General features: G+C 45.9%; 1 protein-coding gene across 8 annotated transcripts in view; it reads left to right on the forward strand.

Moving 5' to 3' along the window:
* PLEKHG1 (pleckstrin homology and RhoGEF domain containing G1) overlaps window positions 1-17,344 on the forward strand; it is a 204,039-nt gene that overhangs the window by 135,773 nt on the left and 50,922 nt on the right. For all 8 annotated transcript variants that reach the window (XM_037049168.1, XM_037049309.1, XM_037049084.1 and 5 more), the window contains one exon: window positions 11,937-12,037. In XM_037049168.1, coding sequence (XP_036905063.1) covers window positions 11,937-12,037 — 101 coding nt within the window. The remainder of the gene's footprint in view (window positions 1-11,936; window positions 12,038-17,344) is intronic.

Genomic DNA, 17,344 nt, shown 5'->3' on the forward strand with positions numbered 1-17,344 from the left:
CAAAACAGAGCTGAGCAGGACAGGTAGGATTTTCTGTCCACTGGGCACAGCGGGCAAGAAGACCAGGGTCCGGGAAACTCTTGAGTGTTGTGGGGGTTTTGTATGCACGTCTCCCTAACAGTCTCCAGACTCTGTCCCCACGACGATGGTTAATAACAAGCTGCTCAAGTAGGTTTCCCCTCCTGCAGCAGAGAAAGGTGGCGGAGAACTCTTTATTATGACTTGTCCGTGTGCAGATGGAGTTCATTTGCTTTAGAACTAAAAGAGGCGCCCATCTGGCTGTTCCCCTCGCAGCACTACCAGCCAGGACGAGCTGGGCATCCTGTAACCCCGTGAGTGACAATAAGACATGGGTAGCTGTACCTTCCCTCTAGAACAGCAGACACAGGGGAGTCTCACAAGTTCAAAACCCTTCCCAAGGTCTGCTCTTAGACTCAGGTGCTGGCCTTTGCAGCCAGTCCATTCGACCACCCCGAGTCGGGAGCAGCATGTGGGAATGGAGGCCTCTATGAGGAATCTGTTGTCCTGTCCCCAGTGACTTGATCTGTCCTCAGGGAAATCTGCTGTCCTAGGAGAGTCTACGGCAGGTGGACACTGCATCTATTTCAAGGGCAAGCACAGAGTGTACTTCTGTTCAGAGTGTGAAATTGCTGCTGTTGAAATTCATCCTATACAATCTCTTGAAAAATCACTTATGGAAACCTCATCCTTTGATCTCTCTCTCTCATAACAAGATGACCGTAACATTGCTTTAGATTTCAGAGAGAAGAAAAAGTCGTTTTCCTCAAATCACACATTTCACCCTATGGGCACAAGTTGGGACCAGGCCTCCAGTACTCTGAGAAGGTCAAGTTTGGGGGGAGCGTCCCATCATGCTGGCCCACCTCCTTCGACACACTGGACAGTGCCTCTCCCTGCTGCGCCTCCCCCTCCCCAGATCACCACACCCTCGCTGAGTCTGTGTCAATAAATAACTTCTGGTTCAGATCTTATTGTGATGAGATCAACAACTGTATAGCCAGAGAGGCAGTGAAATATGCCCTCAGGGCTCCTCAGTGTTTCCAGTACAATGAACGGAACAGCTCAGCCTATGCATTTCCATATTTAGCTCGGATTACCTAATGCCGCCAGAGTATAATCACATTCATCCGCATTGAAAAACTGCCCATGAGGAGATGTCCTTGTGTGGATTCTTTGTTTTAATATATACAGCCTCAGTGCATTGCCATTTTCAATTAGAATAGCTTGACCTTGAGGGCGATTATCAATCTGTATGACTCACTAGATGGGAAGTCAGCTAATGTCTTCCAGCTTCTTCCTCTCCCTGGTCGGTCAATGTCATCCTGATAGCCCCTGCCTTTTGGCCTGATTGAAGCTTCCTTTTGTTTTAAGTTTCAAGTTCCCAGTAAATTAGCACGGATAGCACTAGGCTTTTGTCTCTAAAGTCTTTTTTCACATTGGTCAAATGAGCAGTACTTGAGTACCTGCTCTACGAGGGAGGAACCAAAAAAACCCAATTTACTTATAAAAAATTATATATTCTTACATGTTTAACTTCAGTCAGTCACCTTCAAAGTAGTCACTATTAAATGCAATGCACCTATTGAGACTTTTTCACTGCTAAAAACAGTTTCTGAACTCGTCAGTTTTGATGTGCTTCTGCCGTTTTCTTCCCCACCTTTTCCATGCTGGCAAAACGTTTCCCTTTGAGGACTTTTTTTCATTTGGAGAAACCAAAAAAGACCGTCATGCTTGGCGAGATCGGATGAATAGGGAGGGTGGAGCATGGGGGTCATTCTATTTTTCATCAAAAACTGCTGAACACTCAGTGCTGTATGGGCAGGTGCATGTGTAAATCACTCATCATGAAATGGGCAAATGTGTTGAAAGAGTCTTCAAAACCATTCCCTGAAATGGAATGCAGCCTCTCACCACAACGCCAGCTAGTACACTGGTACAAATGGGTCCCTAGAACACTGACCTAGCAAGGGAAGCCTGGACTACAAGGGGTCTGCCATCCAGAAGATAATTCTGGTTTTTGGGGTCCCTCCTCATATATAGACCAATTACTATGAGAATTACCTGTATTACAGTTTCTGTCTTAAGAGAAGAGACTAGAAAATGGTCCAGTGCACTAGACAGGCCATATAGTTTGTTTCTCTCCCATGCATGATTGGGTTAAGACACAGTGACTGGTAATGTGTACATGGTCACCTGCGGCTGCATCTGTTTCAGTGGGCCATATGTGGTGTCCTTATTTCAAAATTGCTGGTGCCAAGAACGAAGAGTCCTCAGGTGAAGTGCGGGTGGTGAATGCGTTGCTTGGTCTGTGATAGGAAGTATTTCTGCCGCAGAAATCAAAGGCCACATTTCAATGCCGAGCGACGGCTTTTGGGCCCTCGGTGTACCGAAGTGACAGGCAGAGCCCTGTGGAGCAGTCAGAGCCCCGCTGCACAAGCCCAGACTGTCTTCAGAGGAGCACACCCAAAATTACTCGAACAAGCCTGCTCCTGTGTCGCTCCCGGGGGAGGCAGTGAGCGAAACCCCGCTGCCTGTCCACCGGGGAGGAAGCTTTCCTCAGCAGGGCCTTCGCACCCTCCGTCTCAGCACCTCAGCCTTTCCCTCCAAGGAAACCCGTGCATTCAGAGCTTCGATCTCTCTGCATGTCTAATCTGCACTGCATAGCATTCCCCACCCCTTCAAACATTCTGCTTTCCCAGCTCTTCACCACATAAACGTTTTTATGTCCTTAAGAGTATCACGGGGCCGGGAGAGCTGGAGGAACCCACTTGCAATGAGTCCGAGTGCCTGGCCCTGTCAAGGGGGCATGTGCTTGTGGGGCAGCTGCATGGAGAGAGCCGTGCGAATCAAGAACGATGGCTGACCCGCCTGGCTGCGTGGCAGGGGAGGTGGGATGTCTGCAGGAACCACGCACTCGTGAGAGGGGAGGAGGAGCACCTGGGAACAGGACAGAAGGCATGAGCCAGTGTGGAAAGTACAACGGCAGGTGGCTGAACGCTGGTGTGTCGGCTCGTGGGAAAGCACAGCTGGGGGAGTGGTTGATGCAAACAGGAAGGAGCAGGGTCAGCGCGTGAATGGACAAACACCAATGCACTCCAGTCTGTGAAGGTCCTGACACGCGGGAGGTGCCTAGTCAGCCAGCGCTGTCATCTTCGGAGGGCTCCAGCCCTACATCTAATACAAGTCACATTTAGTCCCACAGAAGAGGCAGGCAGCAAACCTCCTGTACCGGTTAGAGACACTGTACTAAGGACCGAAACCTCTGAAGCAGCAGCCCAGGCCGTAGTCAGCCCGTCCTGGTTCGAGGGCAACAACTGAGTCACTCACTGTCCGTATGCCCTTGGGGGGCGATGGAACCTTTCTAAGCTTTCAAATAAAAAGAGACTAACAATGGGACCCACCTCCTGGGTCACTGTGAAGATTAAATGAGACAATGCATATAAAGCAGAAAGCTCAGTACCTAGCCATAAACACAAAATAATAATAATAGTAATAGTAATAATAATCATAATAGTAATAATAACAACAACAGAGGTGATGGCAATAGTAAATAGCAGTGAAGAGGAGTTAAACTTCAGATGATCTAATAATATACATTTCCTTTACTGACCTTTTATTTTCTTTCCCATATACAAAACCCTTTGGGCTTTATTTAATTTTCCTTAATTACCATGTTTCGAATTACACCCACAGTGTGGCATGATTATAACTGAGATGAATCAGTTTCTTATTCTCAGGTACTTAAAGCTTTGCCAGGACGTCGCATCCCTGCAGCACCTCAGCTTCCCTGCTTTCCTCCTGCAGGATTAGAGCTGCGTCTAATTGCATCTGCTTCCTTCCCTGCCCTGGGACCTGAGAGTCCGAGGCAGTAAAGTCGAGTCAAAGAAAATAAAAGATCCTGCTAAATAGAGTTGACCCAATGAGGGGGAAGACGTAAGGAGAAAGCTGGCGAAAAGTGGGGCGTCTGGAAGGCTCATGTCCAAGGAGGCTGTTGGTGGGCTCCCTTCGCCTCCATGTCTGCCCAGGACTGCCAGGGAGCCGGCGGCTAGGCCCTCCTCCCCAGGGCTCCGGGAAACTCTCTGGCTGCCCATTTAAAGATTTAAAAATATTTTACATTTCTGTGTATTCCGTAAGCACAGAGATTATCCCCCAAAATGCTTTTTTTTGGGGGGGAGGGGTCTGGTCTAGAAATGGGGACAGGACCAAAGATGCAGGAAAGGGGGATGGGAGCTCTCCTTAATTATGGGAAGATATTTCCGTGTGCCACAGGGCCTCCTCATGGGCTCCACCCACCTCTCGTATTTTAAGAAGAGCTTTTGCATCTGGGAACATGGTCAATGTGATTTGAAAGCTCTAAGCATGATTTTTAAGATGAATGTATAACAAATCAATAGAAAATTGTTTTTGTGCTGTGTTACGGTCTTCAAGCAGAGATTACTATTATTCTTCGTACTCAATATTGCTGTTTTAACAGAATTCTAGTCCCCACCCCACCCCCAACAAAGTTTCTTTTTTCTGGAAGAACTGCCCAGTTCCACGCACAGCCCCCACCCCTTCCCGGGTCCACTTTAGGTCTAGGTCTCCAGTGTTCTCTCTGAGAGGAGCCCCCAGCCCCCTTCTTCCAGGGGAAAGATGAGAAACAATGGAGGTGACTAAACAGGCCCAAGTATCATTTGTCACAGCTTAACAAGAATGGCCATTCCTGACATTTTTTACCGATGTCTTTTGTATTGGAAGGATTAGAGAAGGTAAATGAGGCTAAAACCTCCAGGAGCTTCTCTTGCTCCAGTATCTGAGGGCCGTCAACACCAACTACACACACCACCGGCCAGGCCAGCCTCCACGCCAGCACTTAGGGAATCGGAGGGGAGCTGATACATCAGCAATGCAAGCTGCTTTTGACTTTCAGGCCTCTCTCTCTCCATCTCTCCCTGCCTCCTTCTGCCTCTTCGTTCTCTCTCGCAAGCGTGTGCGTGTGTCGTTCTCTCTCACTCCATCTATACCCTCTTCCTCTCCTCTTTTTTCTCCTCTTTCACTCTCTTTTCCCCCTTTTCTTTCCCCCCTCTTTTCCTACCTGTCCCTCCCCCGCTCCTCCCCACCCCAGTTATCCTCCCCTTCCTCCGGCGGTCTCTTTCAGCCCCACCTTTCTACCCACCCCCAACCCGCTGGCAGACAGATTCTGTCATGTTGGTGATAGATTGTATTTTCAGTGCAGTTCTCTGCGGTGTGGGGGCTACATCCCATTAACTCAAGGAAAACACTGTTCCCACAATCAGAGCTTTTGTTTCCAGCCTGAGGGCGTGTCCAGAGACCCCTGCTTTTGCCCATTTCTTTGGCTGTACCTGCCTCCCCCTCCTGGATAGGGATAAAGAAAAAAGGGAGATTAACTTGAAGATTAGACCTCTGATACCTTATCTGCAGGCTACAGCAGGAAATTTTACTATAAACCCTGTTTAGTGGCTTACTTGGGAGGGAGATAAAGGTTTCTTTCATTTGAAAATGTATTCTATACCCTCACAGCACTTTGTAAATAATTCTAACAGTTAAACTGTTACACTGTGACGATTACTTCTTTTCATGTCTTCCTCCCGTACTCTCTCTGCGAGCACCTCAGGGAACAGGGATCACACGGTCCTCACTTCTGAATGCCCCCTTTCACACAGTTACTAGCACATAGGATGTGCGCTGCCCACTGCCCCCCCCCCCAAGATCTTTATTTAAGTGCATTATATGCAATGCAGCCACCATAAAGAATGAGAAGGAACTATATTTACCTTTAAGAATTGTGTGGATTTATACATATTGAATGGGAAACACAAAGTTGTGAGTGAAGCATAGAATCTCATTTTGGAAAGATATAATTCTGCCCTGGAATACACCCCAGAGTCCTGCATATGATACATCATTAAAGCAGAGTTGCTGCTGGAGGATGACACGGAGGGGGGGGGGGAGAAAAAGAAGGTCCGCATGGATGGAGAGGGAACTTTTCACTTCGAATACTCTGGCTTGTTAGAATTCTGTGCTCTACGGCGTAAAGGGAAGCCGACCAGTGTCGACTTCCCTGCCCCACTCAAACAGACGAAGCTCCCTGCCCAGCCTTCCCTGGAGACAGGCTCCTCTTTCTGTTTCCTCACCTCTGCTCTCGTCCCTTCACCTCCGCCCTGAGTGTCACCTTCCTTCTNCGGGGGGGGGGGGGGGGGGGTAGAAAAAGAAGGTCCGCGTGGATGGAGAGGGAACTTTTCACTTCGAATACTCTGGCTTGTTAGAATTCTGTGCTCTACGGCGTAAAGGGAAGCCGACCAGTGTCGACTTCCCTGCCCCACTCAGACGAAGCTCCCTGCCCAGCCTTCCCTGGAGACGGGCTCCTCTTTCTGTTTCCTCACCTCTGCTCTCGTCCCTTCACCTCCGCCCTGAGTGTCACCTTCCTTCTTCTTCGGTGCTCGTCATTGCTAGTTACTCCCCTCTTGTCACGCCAGGCTTCCTCCCGCCACCTTCTCCTTTCCTGCACCAACCAGCCTGTTCATTCATAGATGCGGCATGGGGGGATGGGGGGATGGGTGGGTGCACGGATGCACAGACGAACAGACTCATGGATGGACAGATGGGCAGAGGGGCACATCAGTCTGTCAGTAATTTACCAGCACTGAGATATCCTAAAGCTGCTCCCTTGAGGCCAACCCTTGACACACCCCTGGGCCCAGAAGCCTGGGAGAGCAGTTGGCCCCGTCCTCTGTCAATGCTGTGTAAGACAGACCCTGCGGCTGCACAGTTGGCACCTCCTGCCCCCTGCAGAGCTCTGTGAGCACACTGCACGGTGTGGCTTTGCAGCTTCTGTGCCCAACCTTTCTTAGAGGGATGTCCTATAGTGACCACAGGCATCACGTGGCCGAAACCCAGGTACCGCCTTTCCCCCAGGCCACCACCTGCTTCGCTCCAGCTCCCCCAGGCATGGGAAGAGAAAGTGCCAGAGTGAGGATGTGGGCAGGGCCTGTGACTCGGAACCAGTGGTATCTGCCCTGATGGTCCCCGAGGGCTCCGTGTGCAAAGGACAATGGCTGGGAACTGAAACCCACACTTCTCCTGGGAGCTTTGACCTTAACAAGAACAAGATAAGAGAGCGAGAGCCATCTACTATCTGGATGAGCTAGGCTAAAGACCTGCCTGTCTCCTGTTCACCTGGAATCCCCAGGGGTGTCTTTAAGTGTTTTATCTGGGTGTGAGGAAGACCAGTCAGCCCCAAAGGCCCAGAACTGCACTGCGGAGGTCTCTGCAATCCCAGCCTGCAGAAGCAGCGCTGGATTCATGCTTGGCCTCTCCAGCCACCTGGAAAAGGAAACCAGAGGAAGGATGGGAGCTGGCGGGTCCTTCTCCCCAGAGGGAACTCCCTGGCTCTCTCCACGCTGCAGCCACGGGTATTGCTGCCTTTTCATTCACTTACTGTCTTTGCTGGAAGCTAGGGGAACTGTACCCCTCATCCTTAAAGTGGGAAGTGAAAGAAGAGAGAAGGGCCTGGACTCCCTCCCGAAAGCCAACGCTGTCCCTCGGTCACTGTGACAGTCACCCTTGACTGGCCCCCTTTCTCTCACTCTTCTCGGCCCCGATCAGTACCTCTGCCCTCCACGGAACCAGAACCCGTGGAGGACCGGGTCTGCGCTCCCCGGCGCTGCTCTAGCTGCCTCCCCACTGGCACTTTCATGGCTCCTGCTATATTTTCTTTACTGATGCTGGGATGGTCTTTGGTCGCATTACATCCTTTTTTGTTGTACCACCGGCAAGGCATGGAAGATTCTCCTTGATCTGTCCTGTCCTCCCTCCCGTGACAGCCCCACCTCCATGTCTGTGTGCGCATGCGCACACCCTGCCTTCGCTAGCCCATCTGGGCTCCTGGTAGTGACCGGGCCGCACCCCGCATTCCACGACCCTGTTCCTTTGTTTACTCTTTTCTCTCTTCTTGGATGTGGCCATGTCCTTCCTACTCCGTTCTCTATTTTCAGACTCCTGGTCATCCTTAAAGAGCCAGCTCCCCTGTCACTCCTCTGTGAAGCCTCCCCCTGGCCTGGAATGGACCACTGCCTCGTGGGCCTCCTCTCGCCTGTGTACTGAATATTCACCACCTCTGCGGCCTAAACACTGTATTGTACTTATTTGTTTACACTTGTCTTTCAACTACACAGGGAGCTCCTTGAAGGAAGGGGTCATGTTTTATTCATCTTTTTAATTCCTAGCTTGTAAAACAGAACTTGGCATGCGTTCTTGTGTCCTCAAAAAAGGTGGGGGTGGGGGGGAGGGTTTGTATGCATGAATGCGTCTGTTAAACTGAAAACCGATGCACGTGTGTAATGCATTGTGGTATGCGTGGCGTCTCCACGTAACCTGTGGCATTTGGAAGGCAGGCTTTTAGATAAAGAGATGGCTGGTTTCTAGAGACGGGTGGAGGGGATGGAGAACCAGAAAAGGCTGCATCCTCCAAAACAGAGATGGAAAGTCTTAGATGGGAGTTATACCCAAGACTTGGAATTTGGAAGTGCTAACAACAGAGATTAGATCAAAAAGGTTAAACCATAAAATCAGTGGGTAGAATTTTGAAATGTGAGCAGGATTTATGAACAGAACCTTTTTGAATTTGAATCTGAGTTCCCCAGTTTATTTTTGTTTTATTTATTGATTTTTAGAGAGAGAGAGAGACATACCTATTTGCTGTTCCACTTATTTATGCATTCACTGACGGATTATTGTATGACCCTAACTGGGGATCGAACCCACAACCTTGGCATCATGGGATAATGCTCTAACCAACTGTGCTACCCAGCCAGCGCCTCTTCCCCAGTTTCTGCAGCATTTCTGCTTCTCAACCTTTCTATTATGGGGGATGTGTGTGTGTGTGTTTCCCAATCACTCACACACTGACACTTTTGAAAAGTACAATAATAAAAAGAATTACTAGAAAAATAAAATAAAGAAATCAGACATGCAAAGTTCAAGGCTAAATGGCTAAATTTATCATTAGATTGGAAAGATCACATTCTGCCCAAATTCTGTAAGTTTCTACGTGCTATCGCTTCCCAGCCTTTGGGCTAAAATCAGGTGAAGTTTTTACATGCTTTCTCTTGATTTCTGCACTTTGTTGCAGGTCAGTGACCAACAGTTTGCAAACTGGATCCTGTTCGCTTACCTCACCTCAAAGAGCACCAAATTAGATTATCATCTATTTTCAATAATAGACATTACAAGGAATGAAAAAGTTAATGAGAAGAAGATACTTAGGTACAAATTATTACAATGGTGGAAATCTTAAGGGCATAAATGGATAGAAAAATAAATGCTCTCTAGGCAAAATTTAGAACTATGTAACAAAAGTATTCAAATGGTGAAAAGTTCTTTTCTGTGTGAATCTCCCCAAAGTAGAGGAAATTCTTGATTATCTTGGAGGGCAATTGTCCGATGTAGAAGTTTTAAAGTGGCCTCTCATTGTTCACAGTCGGGTAGCAATAGGCACTAACATCAAGCCAATAAAATCAATAAGCAGCATAGCAGGCCCTAATAAATTTCACTGGCATCTTTCCTCTGTCATTTGAGCACAGAATGAGCTGTTATTATCACTGAGCTTCAAACCTCTCATTTTGGCCTCAGATGATCACAGCTGCTAATGCAGTGCATGCTACAGTAGTTTTCAGTAACCGGGTTAGGGTTAAAGGATCGTATTTAGAGGACTTAATTATGATCAGCAGGGGGAACAAGTTGTGGCCATGCGACTTTGATCTGTTTTCTAGAGTGGCCCACAAAAATGTGGACTCCTGACGATCTATTTTCTCAAGCATTTCAGAGCAAGCAGCTTTTACAATCTAGTTTCTCCACCACAGACCGGGGCTTTGAACCACTCTCACTTGGCGAGGGGCCAGCATTTGTTGGAAGCGGGCCACAGTTCTTTGTCTCTTGCCCCAGATGAAATTCTTCAAGCCCCTTCACTCAGTCTTTCCCTCGCGTGAAGAATTTAGTTTCAGGTTTCTGCAAATGAGCAAGCTTCGCACTTGAAGCGAGAAAAGGGTTTGTTGGTCGTCTCGCCGAGCCCCAGTGCGGCCAGCCAGGTGGGTGTGGTGTGTGCACACCACCTCCCTCTCCCTTCATCCTGCAGTCGGGCACGAAGTGTGCTCATGCATAGCTTTCTGATGCACTTCGCAATTTCATACCCATTCGCATCCTTCTGCTCTACCTTCTTATGGTTATGTACAATTTGTCCTTTTAAAATGCTGATTAAAGTATTAAGCAACTGCCAAATATAACCATTTAGTGTAAGTTAAATGTCAGCCCATCCTCTGGGACCATATATAATTTTATGAAAATAATAATGAACACATGTTGTTGGGTTTTTTTTTTTTTGAGGAAATGTAATTTAGGTTTTACATGTTCAAAATGCTGTTACATCAGTTCTCCTTCAGCATTTCTTATGTGGGCACTAACTCTGTATCCGATGCAGATACATAAGCCTCTTATAATTGTTCCATTCATAAAAGTAAGGAGACAGGGTTTTGCTATTGTGGGTTTTTAATGACAGCTGCACTTAAATCTTGTGACTCATTTCATATTGAGATGACCACTTTCTTAAGAAGAACAGATGTTACCACAAAGCTTGTTTCAAAAAAAAAAAATGAGCATTGGTTTGTGCGTGACAATGATCTTAATATTAAGAAACTAGAATGTTTGGAAGTTGTTCGACGCCATCTGTCAGATGCACCACTGAGGAGGTTAATGGTGAAACCCTGCCTGTTTTCCATCTGTGGAACATAAAGCACATGAGAGCATGAATGTGGATTATTAAAAGAGAAGAAACAATTATCAGATGGTTCTTCAATTTCAGTTTCGCCTTTCGCTGGTTGCCTCTAAATCCTGTTGTGTCTGGACGAACTTCGGAACGAGGTCTGAGTGCTGGGGTTTTCATGGTCTGCTTGACTGGTCCCTAGGTCACTTCCTCCAAATGCCACCGAAGCCCCTGTGGAGTTCGATAGAGGGGCACAGTACATGTTCAGGGCAGGGAACAGCATTGACTTTTTCTAAAATTTATGTTATTTCAGCTGTGTTTTCTTTATTGTGTTTTTGCCTCCCACAGAGCTAGCTTTGTTGAGCATGGTCGAAGGGAATGGGGATGCTCGGTTATGAACTCTTGAGCACATAGGGCAGGAAGGAGTGTCCCGCTCTCCGCAGTCCAAATAGTGGCTTCTAAGCCGTGTACATCGAACCCACTGCGGGTCTGAGCCTTGGCTGGTATTTGGGAAAGACTTGAGTTCTGTAACAATGCGTTCTTTCTATCTTAAAGGGTATGTTTAAATCAACTCTTGTCACTTTTCCCAGTTTTATTAAGATAGAATTGATATATAACATTGCATTAGTTAAGGCATACAATGTATAGCAGTGTTACAGTATGTTAACTGTGTACAGTGTATTAACTAAACACAGTAAGTTTCACTAACATCCATCACCTCACGTAGTTACAAGTTATTCTTGTGGTGAGAAATTTTAAGATCCGCATTTCTGGTTTTTCACTGTATGAAGTTTGGAGTATCTTTTACCATATCATGATATCATATCAAGGAAACAGCAGATGCTATTTTTATGTCAAAACTCTAGTATTATTGGTAACTGTGGTCATTATAATATCCTTCTAGAGAAGTTCTAATACTACTGGGGGGGCAGATAATTAATGTACACAGCACTCTTTTTCTTTGCTCACAATCCTCATTCTATAAATATGTTAAGTATTATCATCATTAATAAAAGAGAGACTCCACATTCTCAGAGTGGAGTTAATGAGCACATCGTATGATAATTATTGACATTGATAGAATGATACATCTTGCAAACTAAAGATGACTTACAGAAGGACAGCAGCATCTAAGACAGCCTTCTCGTTGCTTTCGCAGGATTACCTTGACTGCATCAGGGACCAAACGAAACTTCCTCTGGGGACAGAAGAAAGATCAGCCCTTTTTGGAAACATACAAGATATCTACCACTTCAATAGGTAAGTGAGTACTCAAAAGATTGCTCTTACACAGGGACATTATGAATTTCTCTCAAATGAATATAAGAAAACATTCCCTGGAATCCTTGATTTGACTTTATAACGTTGTATGGGCTCTTGCATCATGAAATCTTCCATCAGAGGCTTTATTTATTTATTTATTTATTTATTTATTTACTTTTAGCGAGAGGGGAAGGGAAGCAGAAAGAGAGGGAGAGGCACATCATTGTGTGAGAGATACCGTGATCAGTTGCTTCTCACATGCCTCCAACTGGGGACCTGGCCCACAACCCAAGCACATACTCGGACTGGGAATGGAACCAGTGTCCTTTTGGTTCGCAGGCCAGCGCTCAATCTCCTGAGCCACACCTACCAGGGCCCAGGAAGCATTCTTGTTTGTGTGCGAGTCTCCCACCTGTTCCGTATCCTGTCCCGCTGCATCCTCCCGGCTCCGAGCAGAGACCCGTTTTCCCTGGCGGAGCAGTGGTATCATTCTTCTCACATGATACAAGTGGAGCCTCCAAAACTCCTCACGGGCTTTGTCTGCAGCATCCTCACCTCCACTTCCAAAAAGGTCCTTCTGCCTGGCCAGAGGGCAAGGCGCAATAAACACAAAATGAATACTTAAGTCATACATGTTAATTTGTATTAGTTAACAATTAAAATTTTAAGTGATTAATTCAAACATGTATTCAGTACCTACTATGTAGCAGTCACTGGGCTAAGATCATTTCCTTAGTAAACAAGGCAGCCAGGGAGCTGAACGGGCAAGTAAGTCACTTATTATAAAGTAGTGAGATACTTTTAGGAAGACCAGGTAGTAGGCAGGTTAAGAGCATAGACTCTGGTCTAGCAACAGTGATCCTGAGAAAGAAGACCAAAGTTGGAGGAATCACACTATCTAATATCAAACTATACTATAAGGCCATAGTAATCAAACAGCATGGCACTGGCNATTAGTTAACAATTAAAATTTTAAGTGATTAATTCAAACATGTATTCAGTACCTACTATGTAGCAGTCACTGGGCTAAGATCATTTCCTTAGTAAACAAGACAGCCAGGGAGCTGAACGGGCAAGTAAGTCACTTATTATAAAGTAGTGAGATACTTTTAGGAAGACCAGGTAGTAGGCAGGTTAAGAGCATAGACTCTGGTATAGCAACAGTGATCCTGAGAAAGAAGACCAAAGTTGGAGGAATCACACTATCTAATATCAAACTATACTATAAGGCCATAGCAATCAAACAGCATGGCACTGGCATAAAAAAGACACATAGGTCAATGGAACAGAATAGAGAGCTCAGGAGTAAACCTACATCTTTATAGTCAATTAATATTTGACAGAGGAAGCAAGCACATACAATGGGCTAAAGATAGTTTATTCAATAAATGGTGTTGAGAAAATCGGACAGATATGTGCAGAAAAATGAAGCTAGACCACCTTCTTACACCATACACAAGAATAAATTAAAAATACATCAGAGGCTCCAATGTTAGACCCCAAACCATATAAATTATAAAAGAAAACATAGGCAGCAAAATCTTGGATATTACTTATAGCAATATTTTATCAGATATATCTCCCCAGTCAAGAGAAACAACAAAAAAAGATAAACAAATGGGGCTGCATCAAACTAAAAAGTTTTTGCGCAGCAAAGAAAATTGTCAACAAAATAGAAAGATAACTCATAGAATGGGAGAACATATTTGCCAATTCATCTGATAAGGGCTTAATATCCAAAATTTATGAACGTACAAAACTCAACACCAAAAAACAAACAACCCTATTAAAAAATGGGCAAAGGACCTGAATAGACAGAGAGGACATATAGATGACCAGCAGACATGTGAAAAGATGTTCAAAGCCACTAATCACCAGAGAGATGCAAATTAAAACCACAATGAGATGCCATTTCACACTTGCCAGAATTGTGATCACCAACAAATCAACAAACACGTCCGACAAAGATGTGGAGGAAGGGGAACCCTTTTTCACGGTTGGTGGGAATGCAGACTGGTGCAGCCGCTGTGGAAAGCAGTATAGAGGTTCCTCAAAAAAATTAAAAATGGATCTGCCTTTTGACCCAGCTATCCCACTTCTGGGGATATATCCAAGGGAACCTAAAACACTAATTCAAAAGAACATAAGCACTCCTATGTTCACTGCAATGAATATATTTACAGTTATTTACAATTGCCAGGATATGGAAGCAGCCCAAGTGTCCATCAATAGATGAGTGGGTAAAACAACTATGGGACATTTATACAATGAGAATCTACTCAGCCATAAAAAAGAGAAAAATTTAACCCTTTGTTACAACATGGATGGACCTGGAGAACATTATGTTAAGTAAAATAAGCCAGTCAGAGAAAGACAAATACCATATGACTTCACTCATATGTGGAATCTAATGAACAAACTGAACTAACAAGGAAAATGGGGGCACACTCTTAAATGGAGAGCAGGATGACAGCTGGGGAGGGGGCTAGAGAGATGGGTGGAGAGATTGAGCAAAAAGGAAAAAAGACTCATGGACATGGACGACAAACAGTGTGGTGACTGCTGGGGAGAGAAGGGTGTAGGGGTACTAAATAGTAATGGAAAAAAATACAATAAAGATTAATTTTTTTTCAAAGTGCACAGGCTGTGGTTCCCAGAATATCTGGCTTTTCATCCCAGCTGAACCAGATATATATATATATATCCTTTGGTGAATTTTAGTGAAGTAAAAGAAAAACTTGCTCAGTTTAAGTCTTTGCTCCAATCTTCCTACCTTAATGCACTTACCCAGAAACCCACCTGACCCCCTGACACGCACATGTTAACTGCTCAGCTCTCTTTTTCTCCTGGAATTTAGCAACTTCTAACATGGTTGACTTTTGGGATAGAGATCTTGTTTCTTTCTTCCCCACGCCCACTCACAGAACACTCCTTGGGGACAGGGATCCATCTGGTCTTTTATTGCCCAAGTGCTTAAAACCGCACCTGGCCAATAGGGGGCATCAGAACTTTCGTGGAATGAGTGAATGAATAGAAACAATAACATGTGTCTACCTCGTATGGTTATTGTGAAGCTGACCCACTTACAGTGCTTAGTTCAATGCCAGCACACAGTAAACACCAAAATATTAAAACCAGTGCTGACATTGATTTTGATACAGTAAAACCCCGTTATCAAGTATTTCAGTGTCCTGCCATTATGAGACTCAACCACAGTGCAAAGTATAAATCCTCCCCGACCTTTTCGTATACGTGAAATTGGTACACGTGAGCTCTTAGAGGGCCGGATCCACATCTCCTTTGCCGTCTTTGAGTCCTGAACTCCTAGCACAGGCCCGGCCTCTGGGAGGCGTGTTTGCTGAATTGCATCAGCTGCATCCTTCCATTCTGGAAGCCTGGGATGTCAAAAATGCTGGTGTTGCCACATCTCTGTCATTTGATTCAGTAGACTTTGAAAACCGGTTTGCATGTTCCGAAACAGTGGTTCTCAACCTGGACGCCACACGGGATGGAATCACCTGGGAAGCTTTTTTTAAAAAGTATGGTGGCTTCTAAGCCCAGAAATTCTGATGAGTTGGTCTGGCACAGGGCCGGGGCAACAGGGCGTTTTAAAAGGTCCTCAGATGTTTGTAACCTGCACCACAGTGGAAAAATACTATCCACGTCAAATAACTACAATAATAGGAAAGTAGAGAAAAGACATTAAAAAACTGGACTAGGGGACGTGGAGTCTGCGTGTTCACGTCATGCGTCGGTGTTAGAGCAGGGGATCCTGAGTCCCCCAGCTGCGCCTTAACGAGGGACAAGGGCGGAGGCCACGGTGCTGGGAGGCTGTGGCGGGCGCCCCCCTGTGGATTGGCTGTGAGCTGGCGGCAATGGTTGTTTATCTAGAGCTTGCTTTGTGCCCGAGGCTGTAGAGCTTCGTGTGTGAGCACCTTACATGCCTCGTCTGGGCTTCTCTGACTCCAGACCCCGTGTGGCGGGATCTGGGAAGGGTGTTTTACCCCCTGGAGTTCAGATCTTCAGGTGTCTCCTAATTTCAAGAAAGATAAGAATGGAGTTGCATCTTCTATCAGCCAGATGGGGCCTTGGCAGCGGGGCGTGGGCGTTGGAGCCGGGTCTACAACAGTTGCAAGAGTGAGAAGACCTTTGTGTTCCTGACCGGGCCCTCTGTTCTTTTCTCCGTGGTGCTCCTGGACCAAGGAAGTCAGACATGATGAAATAACCGGTCAGAGTGAAGGAGTGCGGTGATGATGACTTGTGAGATGTCTGCGTAGTGACGCAATGATACATGACCCAGTTCGTGCCCATTTCTTTTGTAGGTCACATTTCTATAGCCCCCTGCGCATGCATGACCTCATTTAACCCTCCTAGCTCTCTGAGGTAGACCAGGCGCACCCCTCAAAGACAGGGCGCCCATCCCACAGGCCCGCAGTCTGCCGTGTGTGCAGAAAGCCCTTTGCTCACACACACAGAGCTGAGAACACAGTCTAGCCTGTTTTCAGTGCCTTGGTTTTTGTCAAACCTCTATTATTAGTAGTAGAATTAATATTTTATTGTTTTCAAGAATATCTTCTCATTAAACTTTAACAGTTAAATGGCACTATATTATCCCTATTCATTTTTATTTCCTTTCTCTTAAATCTGGAGTCTAAATTCAGAGCTCGGAAATTATTGCTATTATAATTGGCCAATAAGAATAGTGATATTACTTTTCATGTTACTGCCTCTTATGAACCCTTTATTAAATATCACCCTCCATCAGTTGATTTCAAAGGTAGAAGGACCCAGCCAATCTATGGCTGGGGCTTGAAATAATTTTAAACTTTCTATTATTAGTTCAGGTCCAGATTTTTTAACATCATGTATTACGGTGACTCACTAAGCAAAATTTAAATCTCTAAAATTAAAGGGGGCAAAAAGAAAGTGGTTTTATGCTGACCTGAAAGATTCATCTGAGTAGATTTTGTTCTTCAGGAAATATTTCCAAAACACAGAAAAGCCCAGAGTAAACACCCGTGAACCACCCCACTCTGTCGAAGCCTTCCCTTGGGCCGTGTTTGCCCAAGAAAGACTTTGAAGCATAAGGATATTACAAATCCCGTGGAAGCCCCACGTGCACCACCCCCCATAGCTGTTCACTCTGGGGACAATGGCACAGTGGTGGTCAACCAGCTCTCCTGGGGGAGGACAAGGAAGACGGAACCTGAGGTCGAGAGTGTTTGCCGAGTCCTACCGTGCAAACGCTCCATCACTGCAGATTTCAAGCTACGAACAAGACATCGCTAAACAAGACAACTTCCA

The sequence above is a fragment of the Sturnira hondurensis genome, unplaced genomic scaffold (assembly GCF_014824575.4).
Source record: "Sturnira hondurensis isolate 20B ecotype Veracruz unplaced genomic scaffold, ASM1482457v3 Scaffold0000167, whole genome shotgun sequence".
In the NCBI taxonomy this organism is placed as follows: Eukaryota; Metazoa; Chordata; class Mammalia; order Chiroptera; family Phyllostomidae; genus Sturnira; species Sturnira hondurensis.